The sequence below is a fragment of the Eulemur rufifrons genome, chromosome 19, assembly GCF_041146395.1.
Source record: "Eulemur rufifrons isolate Redbay chromosome 19, OSU_ERuf_1, whole genome shotgun sequence".
NCBI classification, from domain to species: Eukaryota; Metazoa; Chordata; class Mammalia; order Primates; family Lemuridae; genus Eulemur; species Eulemur rufifrons.
In genome coordinates, this window is record NC_091001.1 from 94632598 (window position 1) to 94649774 (window position 17177).

General features: G+C 35.4%; 1 protein-coding gene across 3 annotated transcripts in view; it reads right to left on the reverse strand.

The window, feature by feature from the left end:
- BABAM2 (BRISC and BRCA1 A complex member 2) overlaps positions 1–17177 on the reverse strand; it is a 395148-nt gene that overhangs the window by 260799 nt on the left and 117172 nt on the right. For all 3 annotated transcript variants that reach the window (XM_069494165.1, XM_069494164.1, XM_069494163.1), the window contains exon 5: positions 15012–15206. In XM_069494165.1, the coding sequence (XP_069350266.1) occupies positions 15012–15206 (195 nt within the window). The remainder of the gene's footprint in view (positions 1–15011; positions 15207–17177) is intronic.

Sequence of the window (17177 nt, forward strand, 5' to 3'; positions counted from 1 at the left end):
GGAGTGTGTCTACATGTTCAGGGAACAGCAAGAAAATCAGTGTTGCTGGAGCAAATAAATGCTAATACTGATCAGTGGTCACCCAGAAACTCTTTTCTCCATGGTGGGAGCAATTTCTAAACCCCTGGAGGATGTGCAACAATCATTCATAAAATTAATGAACACTAAAATGGCCACTGCATGTATGTGGAACATTCGTTAAGCCATTCCTGAGGATGTGAAGATAGGTCTTTAAAAAGAACCATGGGATTCAAAGAGTTTGGGAAAGAGAGTTAGAGAGACGATGATAAATCAAACTCATTCATTCCTTCTTCATTTTTAATTTATAGAGGCCAATCACCTACCAATAAATAAATAGCCATTACTACCTACTAGCATAAAATGTCAATCTGTAGGTTAAAATGGTAATTTCAAAACTTTTAGTTTGTTAAATTCAATGCATATATATATGTGTATTTTAAAACAACAAAAGGAATGAAATGTAGGATTTTAAAAATTAAAAGAACTTGTGTACATATAAGGTAATAGGAAAGATAATTACATATTTTGCACTTGGACTCATTTGAACTGCTTATTTTAGACCATGCACTGCATTTTAGCTCTTTTGCCCTATTTTAGTTTGTACAATATATTTTTATTCTACAAGCTATTTTGGACAAACATTCTTTTAAAAACTCTCAGATGATCCCGACTTTATCCCTTCTCAAAATGTTGATCTTAGAATTAATATAAATTTGTGTTTATTGGCAACAGTCTGATTTATACAACTAAAGTCATAATAAAAGACATGCTGATCCCAGGACTAAAATAAATTTGTGTTTATCAGCAACAGGCTGATTTACACAACTAAATTCATAATAAAAGAAGCTTAAGACTATGAGAGGAATTTGTTCTATTGGAAACCATAAAAAGCACTTTATGATCTCCAACTTTCAAGCCTACCATTTATTCTTTGTTTTGGCATTGAAAAACAAAGAAAACTTAGCATTTCTTTCTGATAGCACTGGAAATGTTGAAAAATAAGATTCAAGAATTCAGTTTTTAGTTCTGCCGTTGATTTTCTTAGTGCTCTGTTAGCCAATCTTCCTCTGTGAAACTGAGTAAATGATAATTTAAACCATATCATAATGTAAAACTTAAGTTATAAATATTATACAAAGTATAAAATGCAAATGAAAATCCTTGTTCTACTTCAGACAATGACTTTTCATGTGTTTTTATATTTGAAGTTCCAACAGTTAATTCAAGCAATTTACGGTCACTCTGTTGTAATGTCAAAGATTGCTTCCACGGCATTCTTTCCTGTAAGCTGAAAATGAGACATTTAGATGCAGCCAAGTGAACAGAATAATTTGATTTTTTTGTCAGTCCTTGGTCAAATCTTCTCTTGGATAGATGTAGAAAATTATCTAACCTATTACTGTTAAAATGTCAGCCTTTCTGCCAACTGCCTTAATGGCAATTTCCCCAGCATTAGGAATAAATACATGCATCCTTCCTTCTTTCAAGTTATAGTACCTTGGCAACTAACTTCAAGTAACAAGACTCCAAGTTTTGGCAATTTCTTAGGTCTAAGCTTTTCTTCTGGTAATAGCAGCTGTGTCACAGTTTTCCTCTCCTTTTGGAAGTGACAGGTAGACATCTTGTGTAGAACAGACTCCAAAGTCAGGTTGCTCTGTAAGGGAAAATTTTACTTGCTTTCTCAGAGACACTTCTCTTGTCAACAAATAAGCTTTAATCTGAATATGATTGCTCTTTAGAGAGCTAAAAGCTAAGAAACACTCAAGAGTGATTATAACCTTAGCTGGGTGACAATCTGATAAGGCTGATTGTTCAAATGAACTCTAACAACCAATAAGCCTAAATCTGGAGATTGTTTCTTACCACACTTATAAATATTAAATATATACTAATATGAAAAGGAAAGCCAAAACTAGTCCAATGAGAATTTTATACTTTACAAAATGTTAAGCTATATTATTGAATTATCCTCAAAACTCTGTTTAGTAGATGCTATTTATTTATACTTACTTTAGAAATGAGAAAAACTGAGGCCTAGAACAGTCGAGAAACTTGCCTATGGTCCTTGAGTACACAATATTCAACCTCAACAGTCAAGATGTATTCATCCATTATGGCTATGTATTAAGAACCTAAAATGTGTCAGGTACTATGCAAGGCACTACAAACATTATGAGTAAAAGAGACAGGACAACTGCCCCTGTGGAGTTTATAGTCTAGTGGGTGAGTCAGATATTAATCAAAATAAGCACTACTATAAATTACAACCTGTGATAAATGTTATCAAAAAACAGAGTGTCCTGAGAGCAAATTTTAGGAAGACACAATCCTTCTAGGATCTGGGGCTCATTACTTTGAGGGAATCTTTAAAAAGCTAAGTCAAAAGATCATATGGGGAAATAATCAATACTAGCCAGGAAAAGTCTCAAGAAAAAAAGGAATGAGAGAGGACTATCTACACCAGACAGTAAAGTATTATCATAAACCACAGTAATTATAGCATGACGGTACTGTTATTAAATCCACGGATTCATGGAACAAAGTCAGTCCAGAAATAAGCCCAAAAATATTTAGTGTATGATTGATGATGTTGACTCAACTAGGCAGCCATCTAGAAATAAAAAAAACTTAGATTCAATTTAACATCACATATCAGGATAAAGTCCAAATGGATTGAGGATTTCAGTATAAAAACTGAAACTATAGAGAAGAAAACACTAATAAATGTCTTTATAACCTAGCAGTAGGGAATGCCTTTCTAATATAGCTCCAAATTCTGAAGCCATAAAGGAAAAGACTCATTAACTTGACTACCTGAACGTAAAAATTTCCTGGATGGCCGGGTGAGGTGGCTCACACCTGTAATCCTAGCACTCTGGGAGGCTAAGGCAGGAGGATGGCTCAAGGTTAGGAATTTGAGACCAGCCTGAGCAAGAGTGAGACCCCCATCTCTACTAAAAATATAAAGAAATTAGCCAAACAACTAAAAAATAGAAAAAATTAGCTGGGCGTGGTGGTACATGCCTGTAGTCCCAGCTACTTGGGAGGCTCAGGCTGAAGGATTGCTTAAGCCCAGGAGTTTGAGGTTGCTGTGAGCTAGGCTAATATCACCGCACTCTAGCCCAGGCAGCAGAGCAAGACTCTGTCTCAAAAAAAAAAAAAAAAAAAATTCCTGGATGGCAAAAAGAAAAAAAAAACATTAGCAAAGTCAAAAGACAATTGACAAACAGAAAAATGTTTTACAACTCTATCACAGAGAGTGAATGTCCTTAATGAGAAAAGCTGAAAAGTCTAAGAGAAAAACACCCAAAGGATATACAAAAAAGAAATACAAACGACTTTTAAATATATGAAAAAATGCTTAACCTGATCTGTGATAAAAGGAATGCAAATTAAAACTAAACTGAAATACCATTTTTCACCAAATAGCTGGCAGAACACACTTTAAAGGTATTGTTGTGCTGTCTTCTTGATGAGAAGTCAGTGGTGACTCAAATAATTGTTTATATATAAAACATCACTTTTCTCTGGTCATTTAAGATTTTCTCTTTATGTTTGGTTTTCAGTATTTTGAGTATGATGTGCCTTGTTTATTTTTTCCTTGCATTTTCCCCCGTTGGGGTTTGTTGAGCTTCTTGAATCTGTAAATTTATGTCTTTCATCATATTTGGAAATATATGGGTGTTATTTCATCAAATATTTTCCTGCTCTTTCATTTTCTCCTCTCCTGTCCTTATAGAACTCCAGTTTTTTATATATTAAATGTTTTGATATTGTCCCATAATATCAAGGCTCTGCTTTCCGTTCTTCCAAGTATCAATGCACATCCAGTAACTGCTTGCTCTGATCAGTCTCCAGTGCTTTCAAGAAAATGGCTTTATATTTTGTACCGAGCTCTTAGCTATTATATGTGGAAGGGTTAGGTTGACAGGAGTTACTTAGCCACTATGAGACGTGCAACTTGACAGAAATCTACGAATATGTTAATAGACTGTTGACACTACTGTGGAGAAACAACCACTTTCATATATTTCTGGTGGGTTCATAAACCTGTATGAACTTCATGAAGGACATTTTGGTGATAAAATTATAAACATAATCTTCAACCCAGCAATTCCACTTCTAGTTATTTATCTTATACACATACTTGAACACATGCAAAATGACATATATACAAGATTATTTATTACAGTTTTATTTGTAATACTGGAAAAGATTAGAAAACAAAGATTAGAAATAAACAATGTCCAAAAATAGAGTTCAGATTTAATAAATTATGGTTCAATTATACAATGTAATAATATACAATTGTAAAAAAGAATGAGGATGTTCTCTATGTGCTTACATGAAAAAAACCTCTGAACTATATTCAGTCAAAAGCAAGGCCCAAAACAGAGTATATATTATCATTTGCATAAAAACTGGGGTATATATTTATATTTGTTTATATATGCATAAAGAAAGTCTGAAAAATTATACTAGAAAAAAGCTATATTAGTGGTTACTTACCTGGGGTGGGAGAGGAAAATAAAAGTGGTATGATTTGAGTGGGCACAGGACAATGATGGCAGGGAGACTTTCTACTATACAACTTTTCATAGATTTTGATTTCTGAATATGAATATATTATCCATTCAAAAAATTTTAAAGGAATTTAAAAATTAAAATTAAAAAATGCTCACAATTCATGCATTCACTCATTCATTCATTCATTCAATAAACATTTACTGAGCAAAGACTATGCCAAGCACTAGGCTACATACAGGTGATTTTAAGACATACAAAACAGTCTGTGTCATTAAGAAGTTTAAAGTCCATTTGAATAAACAGATAATTAAAAGATCACAACGTTGTAGCGCTTTGACAGATATATTCACATGATGCTCCAGAAGTAATTTACTTAGGACTCTTAGTTTCAGGTGACAAAATTCTAAATCAAACTAACTTGAGCAAATAAAAGAGAATTTGTTATTATTTTATTTTACTCCTGACCTCAAACAATCCTCCTGTCTCGGCCTCCCAAAGTGCTAGGATTACAGGGGTGAGCCAGAATTTATCAAAAGAATATGAGGAATCTCATGGAACCTAAGGGTAAAAATATAATCCAGCCTCAGTCCCAAGGATTTTAATACTCTTAGAATTTTCTCTTTGTCTCTTATTTCCACTGTCTCTGTACTTGATTTTATTTCTATTTGTCAGTTTCTGATTCTTTTGACTAGATGATATGAGAAAAAGCTCCCAGATTGACACATTACAGACCAGTTTCTCATAAAGAGCCCAATCTTGTTCCCTTAGTACGACCTCCAAATTCCCAGGGAAAAGTTCTGGCTGGCTTATGTGCCTCCCTGATCTAATCAACACTGTTTCCACAGTTCTTTGCAGTAAATAAGTTAGTGGCACCATAAATTCATTGAAAATAATTGAAAAACTAAGAAACTCTTTTTTTTTTTTTTAGGATGGAATCAGAGTAAATCATTGGTACATTTCCAAAAACAATAAACAAAAAAAAAATTCTGAAGGATTTTCTTACAGAACACATCAAATATAGGATTCTTTGTCTTCTGCCTTTTAGTATATGGAGAAAAGACTTTTCAAACCCTATTCAGCTGGTCCTTTGAGAACACTATTCCCTTGATGCTGAGAATATTGTGCAGAATGTACCCTACATCTAAATGATCATTGGGGAAATGGGGAAAAGCACCCAAGATTTCAGAACAAACAACTGGCCTCATAAATACAAGTGGCACAACTCTAGTCCTCCCTCACATGCTGTTCTGTAAGTATAGGCAAAGGAAATTGGAAGAATTTCCTTTGTGTTTCAGAAGCTTCCGTAAAACAAGGTCTTTCCCACTTGATGCATCCTGCTGCTGAAAGAAACTTGAAATTTCTACTAATACCTCTGTTATTTAAAAAAACAATAATAATAAAGTCCCTTTTACATATCAGCAAAGTTGAAAAAGTTATCATCTTCACCTATAATGTCTTGAGGCATAAAGTAATTTAAGTAGACACACACTACTTTTTATGAATAAGGTAAAAACCTGAGATATAAACAAACTACCTCAAGATAGTGAACAAGATCCCAAGTACTCCCTCCCACTGATACACAGGTCAAAATTCAGTATAACACATTCCATTATAAAAACGAGTTTAAAAAGGAGCCTCTGTCATGGGTTAAGTTATTTCAAATAATGTGCAACTCCCAATAGTTCCATGTGGTTAAAAACAAAAACAAATATGGTCATTTCCTAGGAGTGTGCTACAGCATATCTGACCACCAAACTACACCCTTTTCAAAGGAGCAACCACATGTGTTTATCCCCAAGTCAAATGCCATCAGGGCACAACTCCTAGCAGCATAAATTAAAGGGAGATTATGAGAGAAAGCCTGTGCGTGCCCCGCTACATATGGCTGACTGGCGTGACCACAGCACCTACTAACTGCATCCTCCGGCTAGCAGAGGAAAGGCCATCCACTTCCAAACCTTCCAGTATTTTGATCCTTCTCTTAGCAATTCTCACTCTCCCTTCCCATCATGCTAGACCAGTGCTCTCCAAGAGAAAAATAATACAAAGCACAAATGGAAGCTACATATGTAATTTAAGATTATTTAACATTTTCTAATAATCACATTTAAAAAGTTAAAAAGAAATACGTTAAATAAATATAATACTGTGTTAATAATATATCCCAATATATCTACAATATTAGCATTTCCACATATAACCAACAGAAAAAAATTTTTTTTTTTTTTTTTAAACAGAGTCTCACTCTGTTGCCTGGGCTAGAGTGCCGTGGTGTCAGCCTAGCTCACAGCAACCTCAAATTCCGGGGCTCAAGCAATCCTTCTGCCTCAGCCTCCTGAGTAGCTGGGACTACAGGCATGCACCACCATGCCCAGCTAATTTTTTCTATATGTTTTTAGTTGTCCAGCTAATTTCTTTCTATTTTTTTTTAGTAGAGACACGATCTTGCTCTTGCTCAGGCTGCTCTCGAATTCCTGAGCTCAAACGCCTCCGCCTGCCTCGGCCTCCCAAAGTGCTAGGATTACAGGCGTGAGCCACCACGCCCAGCCCATAAAAATTATTAATGAGTTTTTTTTTTTACTCATTCCTCAAACTCCGGTGTGTCCATGTACATACATCTCAGTTCAGACTAGCCACATTTCAAGTGCTCGATAGTCACATGCATGGCTAGCGGCTCCTGTATTGCATAGCACAGTTCTAGACATTTTTCCATTAACATTAATCCCTGCATTAAGGTAGACACTCCCTGCCACAAATAACTGAAGACCTACTTAAGCTACCAAATACCATGAACCTGAAACATTCCTGACCAGCAGATTGATAAATGTCACCAGGTTAATGGGATTTAACTGCCTCTTCCAACCAATATGTCTTCTTTCTTCTTCCTCCAAATACTGTCTAAACCTACTGCCTTTACTCCCTCTTCTCTACCACCCTTCCTAATACTCTGAAATCTGTCTTCCATCCTCAGAAGTCCATCAAACTGCTCCTGGAAAGATAAGCAACAATCTCATTCTTAAAAAATAACTTTCACTTTTACTTTGTTTTTATACTTTATCTGTACCGTGGTGATAACAACTTCTACTGGTCCACATATGGTATTAATAACTTTACGCTTAACAGCATTCTGAGAGATAATACAGGAATAATCATTGAGCTGGAATTTACTGAACACCTATTATAATAATTTACTTCAAGGATATACAAAAGAGAGCTAATAATAACAATAATATTTTGTACTACTTAACTCCATGTTTACTTAACTCTATGTTTGTTTCCCACACATAAGACCTAGTTTAATCTTTGTGTCCAGATTGGGGTGACAGTATAGTTATCTCCATGAAAGTGACACATGGAAAACCTAGAGTCACACAGAAAGAACTAGTGACAGAATTAGAATCCAATGCTCCTTCCTCCCAGATCACTCTCTTTCTCCAATACATCTTGGAATGGCCTCTGCCCTAGAAGCACTCACACTCTAATATTGCCCGGATACTTTCCCTTTCCACGTAATAACACAGCCAGATGAGATGACAGAAGCATAAGACATTAACCCAAGTGAGAGGCTATCATGAAAAGGCTCTTTTCCTTTCTGTACAGTACTTTTAGATGTTGCCAGAGCTTAATGTATAAGCCATAGATCTAGGATTTGGGTCAAATACAACAAAAACGGTCATTGCCTCACATTCCATTACATAAGCATAAATCACTATTAGGAAAATGTCCACAAAAGGAAAGAACACGTTGCTTAAAAGCCTGCTTTAGCTCACAGATCACCCACTGATGATCTTTAACATGTAAAATATGTGGTTTTGGAATATCTCAAAACTTACATATCAAGAAAAATAATACCTCTGATCAAAACATTAGGTATGATGGGCCAACTTTTAAGTTCTGGGAATCAAAACAAAAGCAAAATAAAAATTCACAAATTTCCTTACTATACTTTGTTACAATTAATAAATATTGTGCTATGATTTGAATATTTGTCTCCTTAAAGCTCATGTTGAAATTTTATCACACTGTGTCTGTATTGAGAGGTGGGGCCTTTAAGGGGTTACTGGATCATAAGGGCTTTGACCTCATGAGTGGATTAATCATTTATGAATTAATGGATTAACAGGTTATCATGGGAGAGGAACCGGTGGCTTTATAAGAAGAGGAAGAGGGACCTGAGCGAGCACAGTGACATGTTCAGCCCTCTTGCCGTGTGATGCCCTATGCCGCCTCCGGACTCTGCAAAGAGTCCCCAACAGCAAGAAGGCTCTCACAAGATAGGGCCCCTCCACCTTGGACTTCTCAGCCTTCAGAACTATAAGGAATAAATTCCTTTTCTTTATAAATAACCAGTTTTAGGTATTCTGTTATAAGCAAGAGAAAATAGAATAGGACATACTGGTTCTTCAGATGTAATATACCCATGCCAATATGTTAATAAGGCAATTGACATACATAATATGAGACCTCAGGATTTACCCATTGAGAAACGTATAATGCATCTTTATTTTGATATTTTATATCAAAACAGGATACATGGTTTTAATTGCAGTTGCTTACATTATAGGGATTCATCACTTTTAAAAAATTCTCATCTTAAAAATAACTCTGCTCAAAAGGATAGCAGGAGGGAGATATTTGTGGTAATGGAATATCTGCATCTTGATTGCAATGGTGGTTACAGGAAATTACTTATGTGATGAAATACCACAGAACTATACACATACATTGTACTAATGTCAATTTCCTGGTTTCCATATTTTATTATAGTTATATAAAATGCAACCACTGGGGAAAACTGAATGAAGGATACCCAGGATCTCTCTGTACTACTTTGCCACTTCCTGTGAATCTATAATTATTTCAAAATAAAAAGGTTTTGCAAAATAAAAAAATAAATGCACTTAAAAAAATAACTCTGATCATGCAGGCATATAAGTGCTCTTCATTCTGAACCTATAAGCTTGCATCCCAATGGATTACCTGTTTTCACCTGTTTAAAAAAACTTAGTGTTTACCAAAAATTATAAAATCAGCATAGACAAGGAATAAAATGTTCAAAAATCATAAAGGAGATAAAGGCAAAGCAACAAGGAGAAATGACTTAATAAAAAGACAAAGACACAGAATTGAACAATAAAGAATGATGTTATTTTTTGAAATGTTTACTTTCAAATATGTATTTGCTACAACCTTCTAAATGGAAGTTTGGGTAGAAAAAATAGAGTATCTTTGCAGAGAATGGGGAGAACACTGTATTTCAAATTCACAGGCTTCTCAGAAGGCTGACAATAGATCAGAGCCCTTTTCGTCTTCTACATGGATTTAAAATTTTCTTTGTGCCAGCTGATAGTAAAAGGAAGAGACATATCAGGTTTTTAAGCACCTTGTACTATTAGGCAGAAATAGAAGGTGCAGAGTATAAACATGTGTGGTAGACAGAAAAATTCAGTGATGACAACTGTGAAGACCATCCTCTCTAACAGATACGGAATTGTGTAGTGCAAAAATATTAAATAATTATGCACATCTTAGATTCATGATAGAAAATATGTATCAAATGGACAACTCAAATCAGAAAAATCAAAATATATGGATTTACATTCAGGCTAGTAAGAATATATTCATTATTATAATGTTTTATTTAGAGAGTATATTATTTTCATGTTTTAATTAATAAATACCCGTTCATTTCATATAAAAATGTCCTCATGTTTCAATATGCCACTAGGACAGAAGAGATTTGATTTACCGATCAGTGAACCAATTGAATATGTGCCTATAATTCTTGTTCCCCACATATGCCATGCCCCTAAGTTTTCCCGAACCACATAACCCACTGACCTCCTCTACCGATAGATGCTGTCTATGTTCACCTTCCTTCAGGGCCTAAGTCAGTTCCAATTCAGTGAAGGCTTTCCTCAGTCACTCCATTCCTCAGTGATTGGCTCTTCTGCTGAATGCTTCTACAGTATGTATATTCCATTTGAAATGTAATTTATCCAGTATTATTTCATTTTTTTACAAATATATATTGAGCTCTCTCAACTGGATTTTAATACCCTTAGGAGCAAAAGCTATGTCTGATATACTTCTTTACTTACCCAAAACCTAGCACAGTAGACTTTTCATAAATGTACATTAGTCCTACATTGATTGGCTTAGCCCCATTAAAGTGCTTCTTGTTGATTTGGTGTCACATTCCAGTACACAAAAATAATGTTAAATATTGATTTTTTTCATCTTTCATAATAACTATCTTTTCAAGCTCTGTGCTATCAGAAAAATTGAAACGCGTGCCTTGTATGACTACCTTCAAACCCCTAAAAACACATTGAAAAGGACAAGGTCAAAGGAAAAGTCCTGTGACATTCCACAAGACACCTGAGAACTGACGAGAGTTATACCCAACCTTTTAGGTGTAGCTCTTCCACAGATCCAAACAACTAAGAAAGGAGCATTGTCAGTAGAATACTAAAGGAAAATGAGCAAATGCTTTACTGAAAATGAAATCATCTAAGTCTATGATATTTACCTTCCTTAAAAGAGTAAAATAAGTTTTTCATGACAGTTTCTTGGTTATCCAACTGTTGTTATAACTGACTATCACATTCTTATTTAAATGTTTGCAAATTGTCTTCGTAAAGATCTGAGCTTAATTTCTTTTAAAATCTTCAGAAATGTTTTTACTTACTATAGTCTTCTAAGATCTGTTTCCTTAAAATTTCTCAAAGATAATGTCTCTGAGAGCACATCTGCAGGTTTCTCCATACTTGAAATAGTCTCCACTGGAGCCTGCAGAAGGCACACAGCCTTGCCAGCACCTAGATTTTAGCTCAGGGAGACCCATTCCACAATTCTGACCTCCAAAACTATAAGATAATAAATCTATGTTGTCTTAAGCCACCAAGTATATGGTAATTTTTACAGCAGCAATAGGCAACTAATTCAAAAAATCTTGGCTCAAAATCAAGCTCCTGTCTTTCTGCCAAGGTCTTGTGTTTATCTCCAGATTCTCAGTCTAGATTTTGATTCCATTAGCAGGCTGTCCTTTAACATATTCCTGAACCCTCATGCCAAGGTCTAATTTGTTCATCCAAGACTCACATTTACATCCTGTTTCTTGACCTACTCCCTGCTTCTAACTCATATTTTTACTCCTATATTTTTACTTCTCAGCTCCCAATTCTACTAGGGCCTCCCTAGGCCTGGTCTGCTATAAGCTAAAACCTCTAATTGTCTATTTTGCCTTGTTATGGGATTCTCAGTTTCTTTACTTTCCCTAAATCCATAACCATTGCCCTAATATTCACAAATTACTTAATATCAAATGAAAATAAACTGGGGTAAGTATAGAGGTAGTAGATTTTGTTAAGTAAAGAAAGGAAGATCAGTAACATTAACCATAAAGTTTTAAACATACTATAAACACAAACTGTCTTTCTGCTTGAAATAAATTTAAATTTCTGCACCCAGATAAACCACAACTGAAGTATCAGCTGAGCCACTGAATAAGATTTTGAAAATCCTTAGGTAACAAAAGGTGTCATAAAACTGGATTAAATTTAAGTTCAGCTTTAATATTAAAAGAGGAAATGAGGTAGAAAGGCAAATCCTAAAAATTAAAGAACAGTTAGTTTGATAGTGATTCCTGTTTTCAAATGAGCCTATCGGCACTAAAGACAACACAGGTTCACCAGAAGAAGTCATACCAAATTAACCTAACATCCTATTTTTAGAGGACAATTAAGTTGCTTATTTAATAAGGGAATCCTGGGGACAGAGGATAAACTAAGTTGAACAAAGTTGTCCTTACTAGCCATGTGAACAGATTAAAGTTTCAAAATAATTAATAGTTTAAAACCTTGAACTGTGTACTGTTAGTGGGAATGTAAAATGGTGGACCCATTAAAGAAAACAGTATTAGAGGCTCCTCAAAAAATTAAAAACAGAATTAGCATATGATCTAGCAGTCTTACTTTTAGGTATATATCCAAAAGAACTCAAAGCAGGATCTTGAAGAGGTATTTGCACCTATGTTCATTGCAGCCTTATTCACAGTAGCCAAGAGGTGGAAGCAAGTCAATGTTTATTAATGGATAAATGAATAAATAAAATGTGGTGTATACATACAACGGAATACTATGCAGCCTTAAAAAGGAAGGAAATCATGTCACATGCTACAACATGGATGAACCTCAAAGACATTATGCTAAGTCAAATAAGCCAGTCACAAAAAGACAAATACTACTATATGATTCTACTCACATGAAGTATCTAAAGGAGTCAAAATCACAAAAAAGAAAGTAAAAAACTGATTGTCAAGGGCTATAGGGAGGTGGTATTAGTATTTCATGGGTATACGGTTTCAGTTTTGCAAGACAGAAAAGATCTAGAGATCTGGTGCACAACAATAGGTATATACTTAATACTATTGAACTATGCACTTAAAAATAGTAAAGATGGCAAACTTAGTGCTATGTGTCTTTTACTGCAGTATAAATAAATTTATTTAAAAACCCTTGAACTGAACAAACAAGATGATTTGTAATAAGAATAAATTTTTCTTATGCTGACTAATCAGGTATAAGATCTTCAAAATCATATCCTTTTTGTTCAAAAAAGCTGAAAAATAAAAGGGGGAGCATATCTAGCTTAAGAAGGAAGACTAAGTGAAACCTAAAAAAATTAGCACAGAAAAGGGCACCTAAACTTACTCTGTGTCTAACTAGAGCTTATTAATTCATTCATTCAACAAATGTTTATGGAATGCCAATGATGTGGCAGGCACTGTTCTAGGTGTTTGAGATATACTAGTAAACAAAACAAAGATTCCTGCCCTCATGAAATTTTATATTCCAATTACAATAAACATAATAAATAAGCATGGTAGGCTCCCTTTAAGTGACTCCCAATGGTCCCTGGTATTCATACTCCATGTAATTTCTCCTGTGTGTGTGTGTGGTGTGTGTGTGTGTGTGTGTGTGTGCGAGTGTGTGCATGTGCGTGTTTCTGGGTGTGCTGAACATGGCGGAAGGCTGGACCTAACAAATAGAATATAGCAAAAGTGATGGGATGTCACTTTCGAGATTAGGGTATAAAAGGCTGTGACTTATGTCTTGCTCACACTCTCTCTCTTGTGCTCTCCTGCTTGCTTGCTCTAGTGAAGCCTGCTGCCATCTTAGGAGCTGCCCTGAAGAGAGGCAAGGAGCTGAAGGCAGCCTCTCGGCAATGGTCAGCACTGAACCAAGGCCTTCAGTTCAACAGCCCACAAGGAACTGAATCGTGCCAACAACACATGAATGAATTTATAACAAATCCCTCCCCAGTTGAGCCTTGAGATGACTGCTGCCCTGGCCAGCCTGTGAGAGAACTCAGAAGCAGAGGGTCTACACAGATTCCTGACAATCAAAAGCTATGATAATAAATGTTTTAAACCACTAAGTGTTGGAACGATTATTTTACATAGCAACATGTGATTAATCCATTAATTACACGGTATGTTAAAAGGAGATGTCAAAAAAAATGTGGAGCAAAGTAAAGATTGGGGGGAGGGTGCAGGTACAAGTCACAATTTTAAAAAGGGGAATTACAAAGACTTACGCAGGAATGTTTATAGCAGCATTATTCATAAAAGTCAGAAAGTGAAAACAGTCCAAATGTCCATCAATTGGTAAATGGGAAAACAAACAATGTGGTATGTCTCTCCAATGGAATATTATTCAGCCATAAAGAGAACTGAAGAACTGACACATGCCACAACATGGATGAACCTCAAAAATATTACGCTAGGTGAAAGAAATCAGTCACAAAAGGCCATACACTGCATGATTCCATTATAAGACATGTTCAGGAAAGAAAATCTATAGAGACAGAAAGTAGTTTAGTGGTTTTCTGAGGTTGGAGGTGGAAACAGGATTAATTGTCAGTAGACATGAGGGACTTTATCAGGGTGATGGAACCATTCTAAAACTAGACCATGGTGGTTGGTGGTTGCTAAAATCAGCAAATTTACTGAAAGTCATGGAATTGTACACTTAAACTCTGCCTCCAGAGTTACTGACCTCTCTTATCTGACTGGGATACTGGATAAGTCCCCCATTAAAAAGAAGGGGAAACTTGTTAGTGTCTCAAAATATGGCCTGTAAATCATCTGCATCAAAACCTACATGGAGGCTTGTAACACACTCAGGTCCTCAGGCTCCAGCCCTGACTTCTGAATATCTGGCGCCAGGGATGAGACTTTGAATTTTTCAAACTTTCGAGGTGACATCTTTGAAAAACACAATGAACCAGATAAACATTAAGGTCCCTTCAAACTCTAAATTATGAGAAAGTATATAGACTACCTAAACCATGTTTATCTAAAGGAATGCCTAAGATTTACTATAAATGGACATCTGAATTGATTATTTTATTTTATTAAAGATGAAGGGACCTTTTTTCCCATTCTCGAAAATCCTTACCCAGTTGTTTTTTTTCCCAGCATAAATTTCCATGTTCTCTCCATATTGCGGCTCTTCCAGTAATGTCTGGTATTCAAACATGAGGCGGGAGCTCTCACGGAGGCGGCTACATTGAAATTGATGATATTGTTGCACAAGTTCCTTCACCACAAGTAAGAGACATTCAGGATTTGAAGGATTCCAGGAGGCAAGATTCTGTAGAAGCCACAAATAAAAGACCACTTAAAAATGAATTTTCATTAAATCCAGTATCACATTCATACATCAACATACAAAAAAAAATAATAATAAAAATCTAAGAGGAACAGACTACTCTTAATTAGCAATAAAACCAAAGACGAAGTTAGAAGGATCTTCTGATCTTGATGGTTTCTCCTGCCCTCTAAAAATCCCTGCAGAAAAATCAAGGAGGGATTCTGCCATTAACAGGCAGAAACAGTAAAGTGTAAGGCAGGGTAATAACAAAACAAGAGACCTAAATATCCTAGAAGACCATAATCATAGCCCTGGAAGACTTAATTTGTTTCTTATTCTTGTATAATTTTATTTTTTTCTATCTCTACCTAAATTCAGCATTATATGTTAAAGTCATTCAACTCAGATCCACAGAACATCTGTATCTATAATACCAGATATAAATAAATGCTCTGTAAACATCAGAGCCTCACAAAAATATAAGCACAATGGTGATGGTTCAGTCTGAAAAAGATAGGAACAAAGTAGAGACAAGGGAAAATGTCTGCCAAACACCCAAGTCTGAATAACCACAGTTCAACCATCAGTCATTCTTCCAAGTAATAAAGAAAGGTTCCAAGAAAAAAGCAGCTAGTTCAGTTTGCAATTCAATCACACTAATGATTTTCCTTGAGGCAACATCAATACTTTGGAATGCAGAAGTCATCCCCATGTATTTCTCATTCTGTCACACAGAATACTGAAAAGATGTGTACTTAATGCTTGGGACTTAATACAATTCATAATTTTTTATTATTTCATCAAGGGTATTCTTAAGTGAACTGGCATTTTTTTTTAAGTGAGAACGTGTGGCAATGAAGGATACAAGTACAGTTTGATGCCTGCCTTGGTAAACGCTAAAGCCTCAGTTTTATTCACCACTGCTTCTGCAGTGTAAGCACAAACATCAACACCATAAAAAAGGGAAATAATATCTTAATATGATTATGAAATAGTTTTGAATTTGCAGGCCCCTGAAAAGGTCTCAGGGATCCACAGGGGTCTGCAGACCACACTTGGAGAACCATCAACATTACTTTATATTGCTTTATGGACAAACCAAACACAGATTCTATCAAAAGAAAACAAAGAAAAGGTAAAGGAATACATCATTTAGAAGGATAGTAATGAATCTGCTCTACTGAGTAGTGTTATTTATAGGGAATAAATGGCAATGGGGGAAATCACTACTTGATCTTTTATTTAAAGAAAAAAATATGTCTTAAGGGATGTTCAGAGGGAAAGGTAAGAGCTTCAGCAGCATACATTGAATAAAACAGGTACACTGATATGAAAGTGATTTGATAAGAATAGTACAAAGTCCTCCCTGGCAAACCTTTTGACCTCAATAGCCTGAAATTCCTCTTGAGCTACTCAAGACCACATTTAAAGTATCAATAGGATACAACAACATAGTATATGACTTAATATGATCATTATATAGCTTGTTATGCATTTCTTTTAGAGATCATTAAACATTTATAAATAAGAAAAATGCCCAATATTCCTTTTTAGTCCTTGCTCCAATACTATACTAGAGGGAAAAAGAAAAGCTTTAGATGCCTCAATTTACACACACACACACACACACACACACACTCTTACTTTTTTTTTTCTTAGAGATAGGATCTCACTCTGTTGCCCAGGCTGAATTGCAGTAGTGCTATCATAGCTTACTACAGCCTAGAACTCCTGGGCTCAAGCAATCCTCCTGCCTTAGCCTCTCAAGTAGCTGGGACTATAGGCACACACCACTGTACCCAGCTAATTTTTCTTATTTTTTCTGGAGACAGGTCTCACTATGTTGCCCAGGCTGGTCTCAAACTAGGGCTTCTGAGAGTGCTAGGATTATAGGCATAAGCCACTGTGCCTGGACTCAATGTATGTTTTTAAAATTCTATTATTTCTCTTTAGTTGCTAGTCAAGTATAAG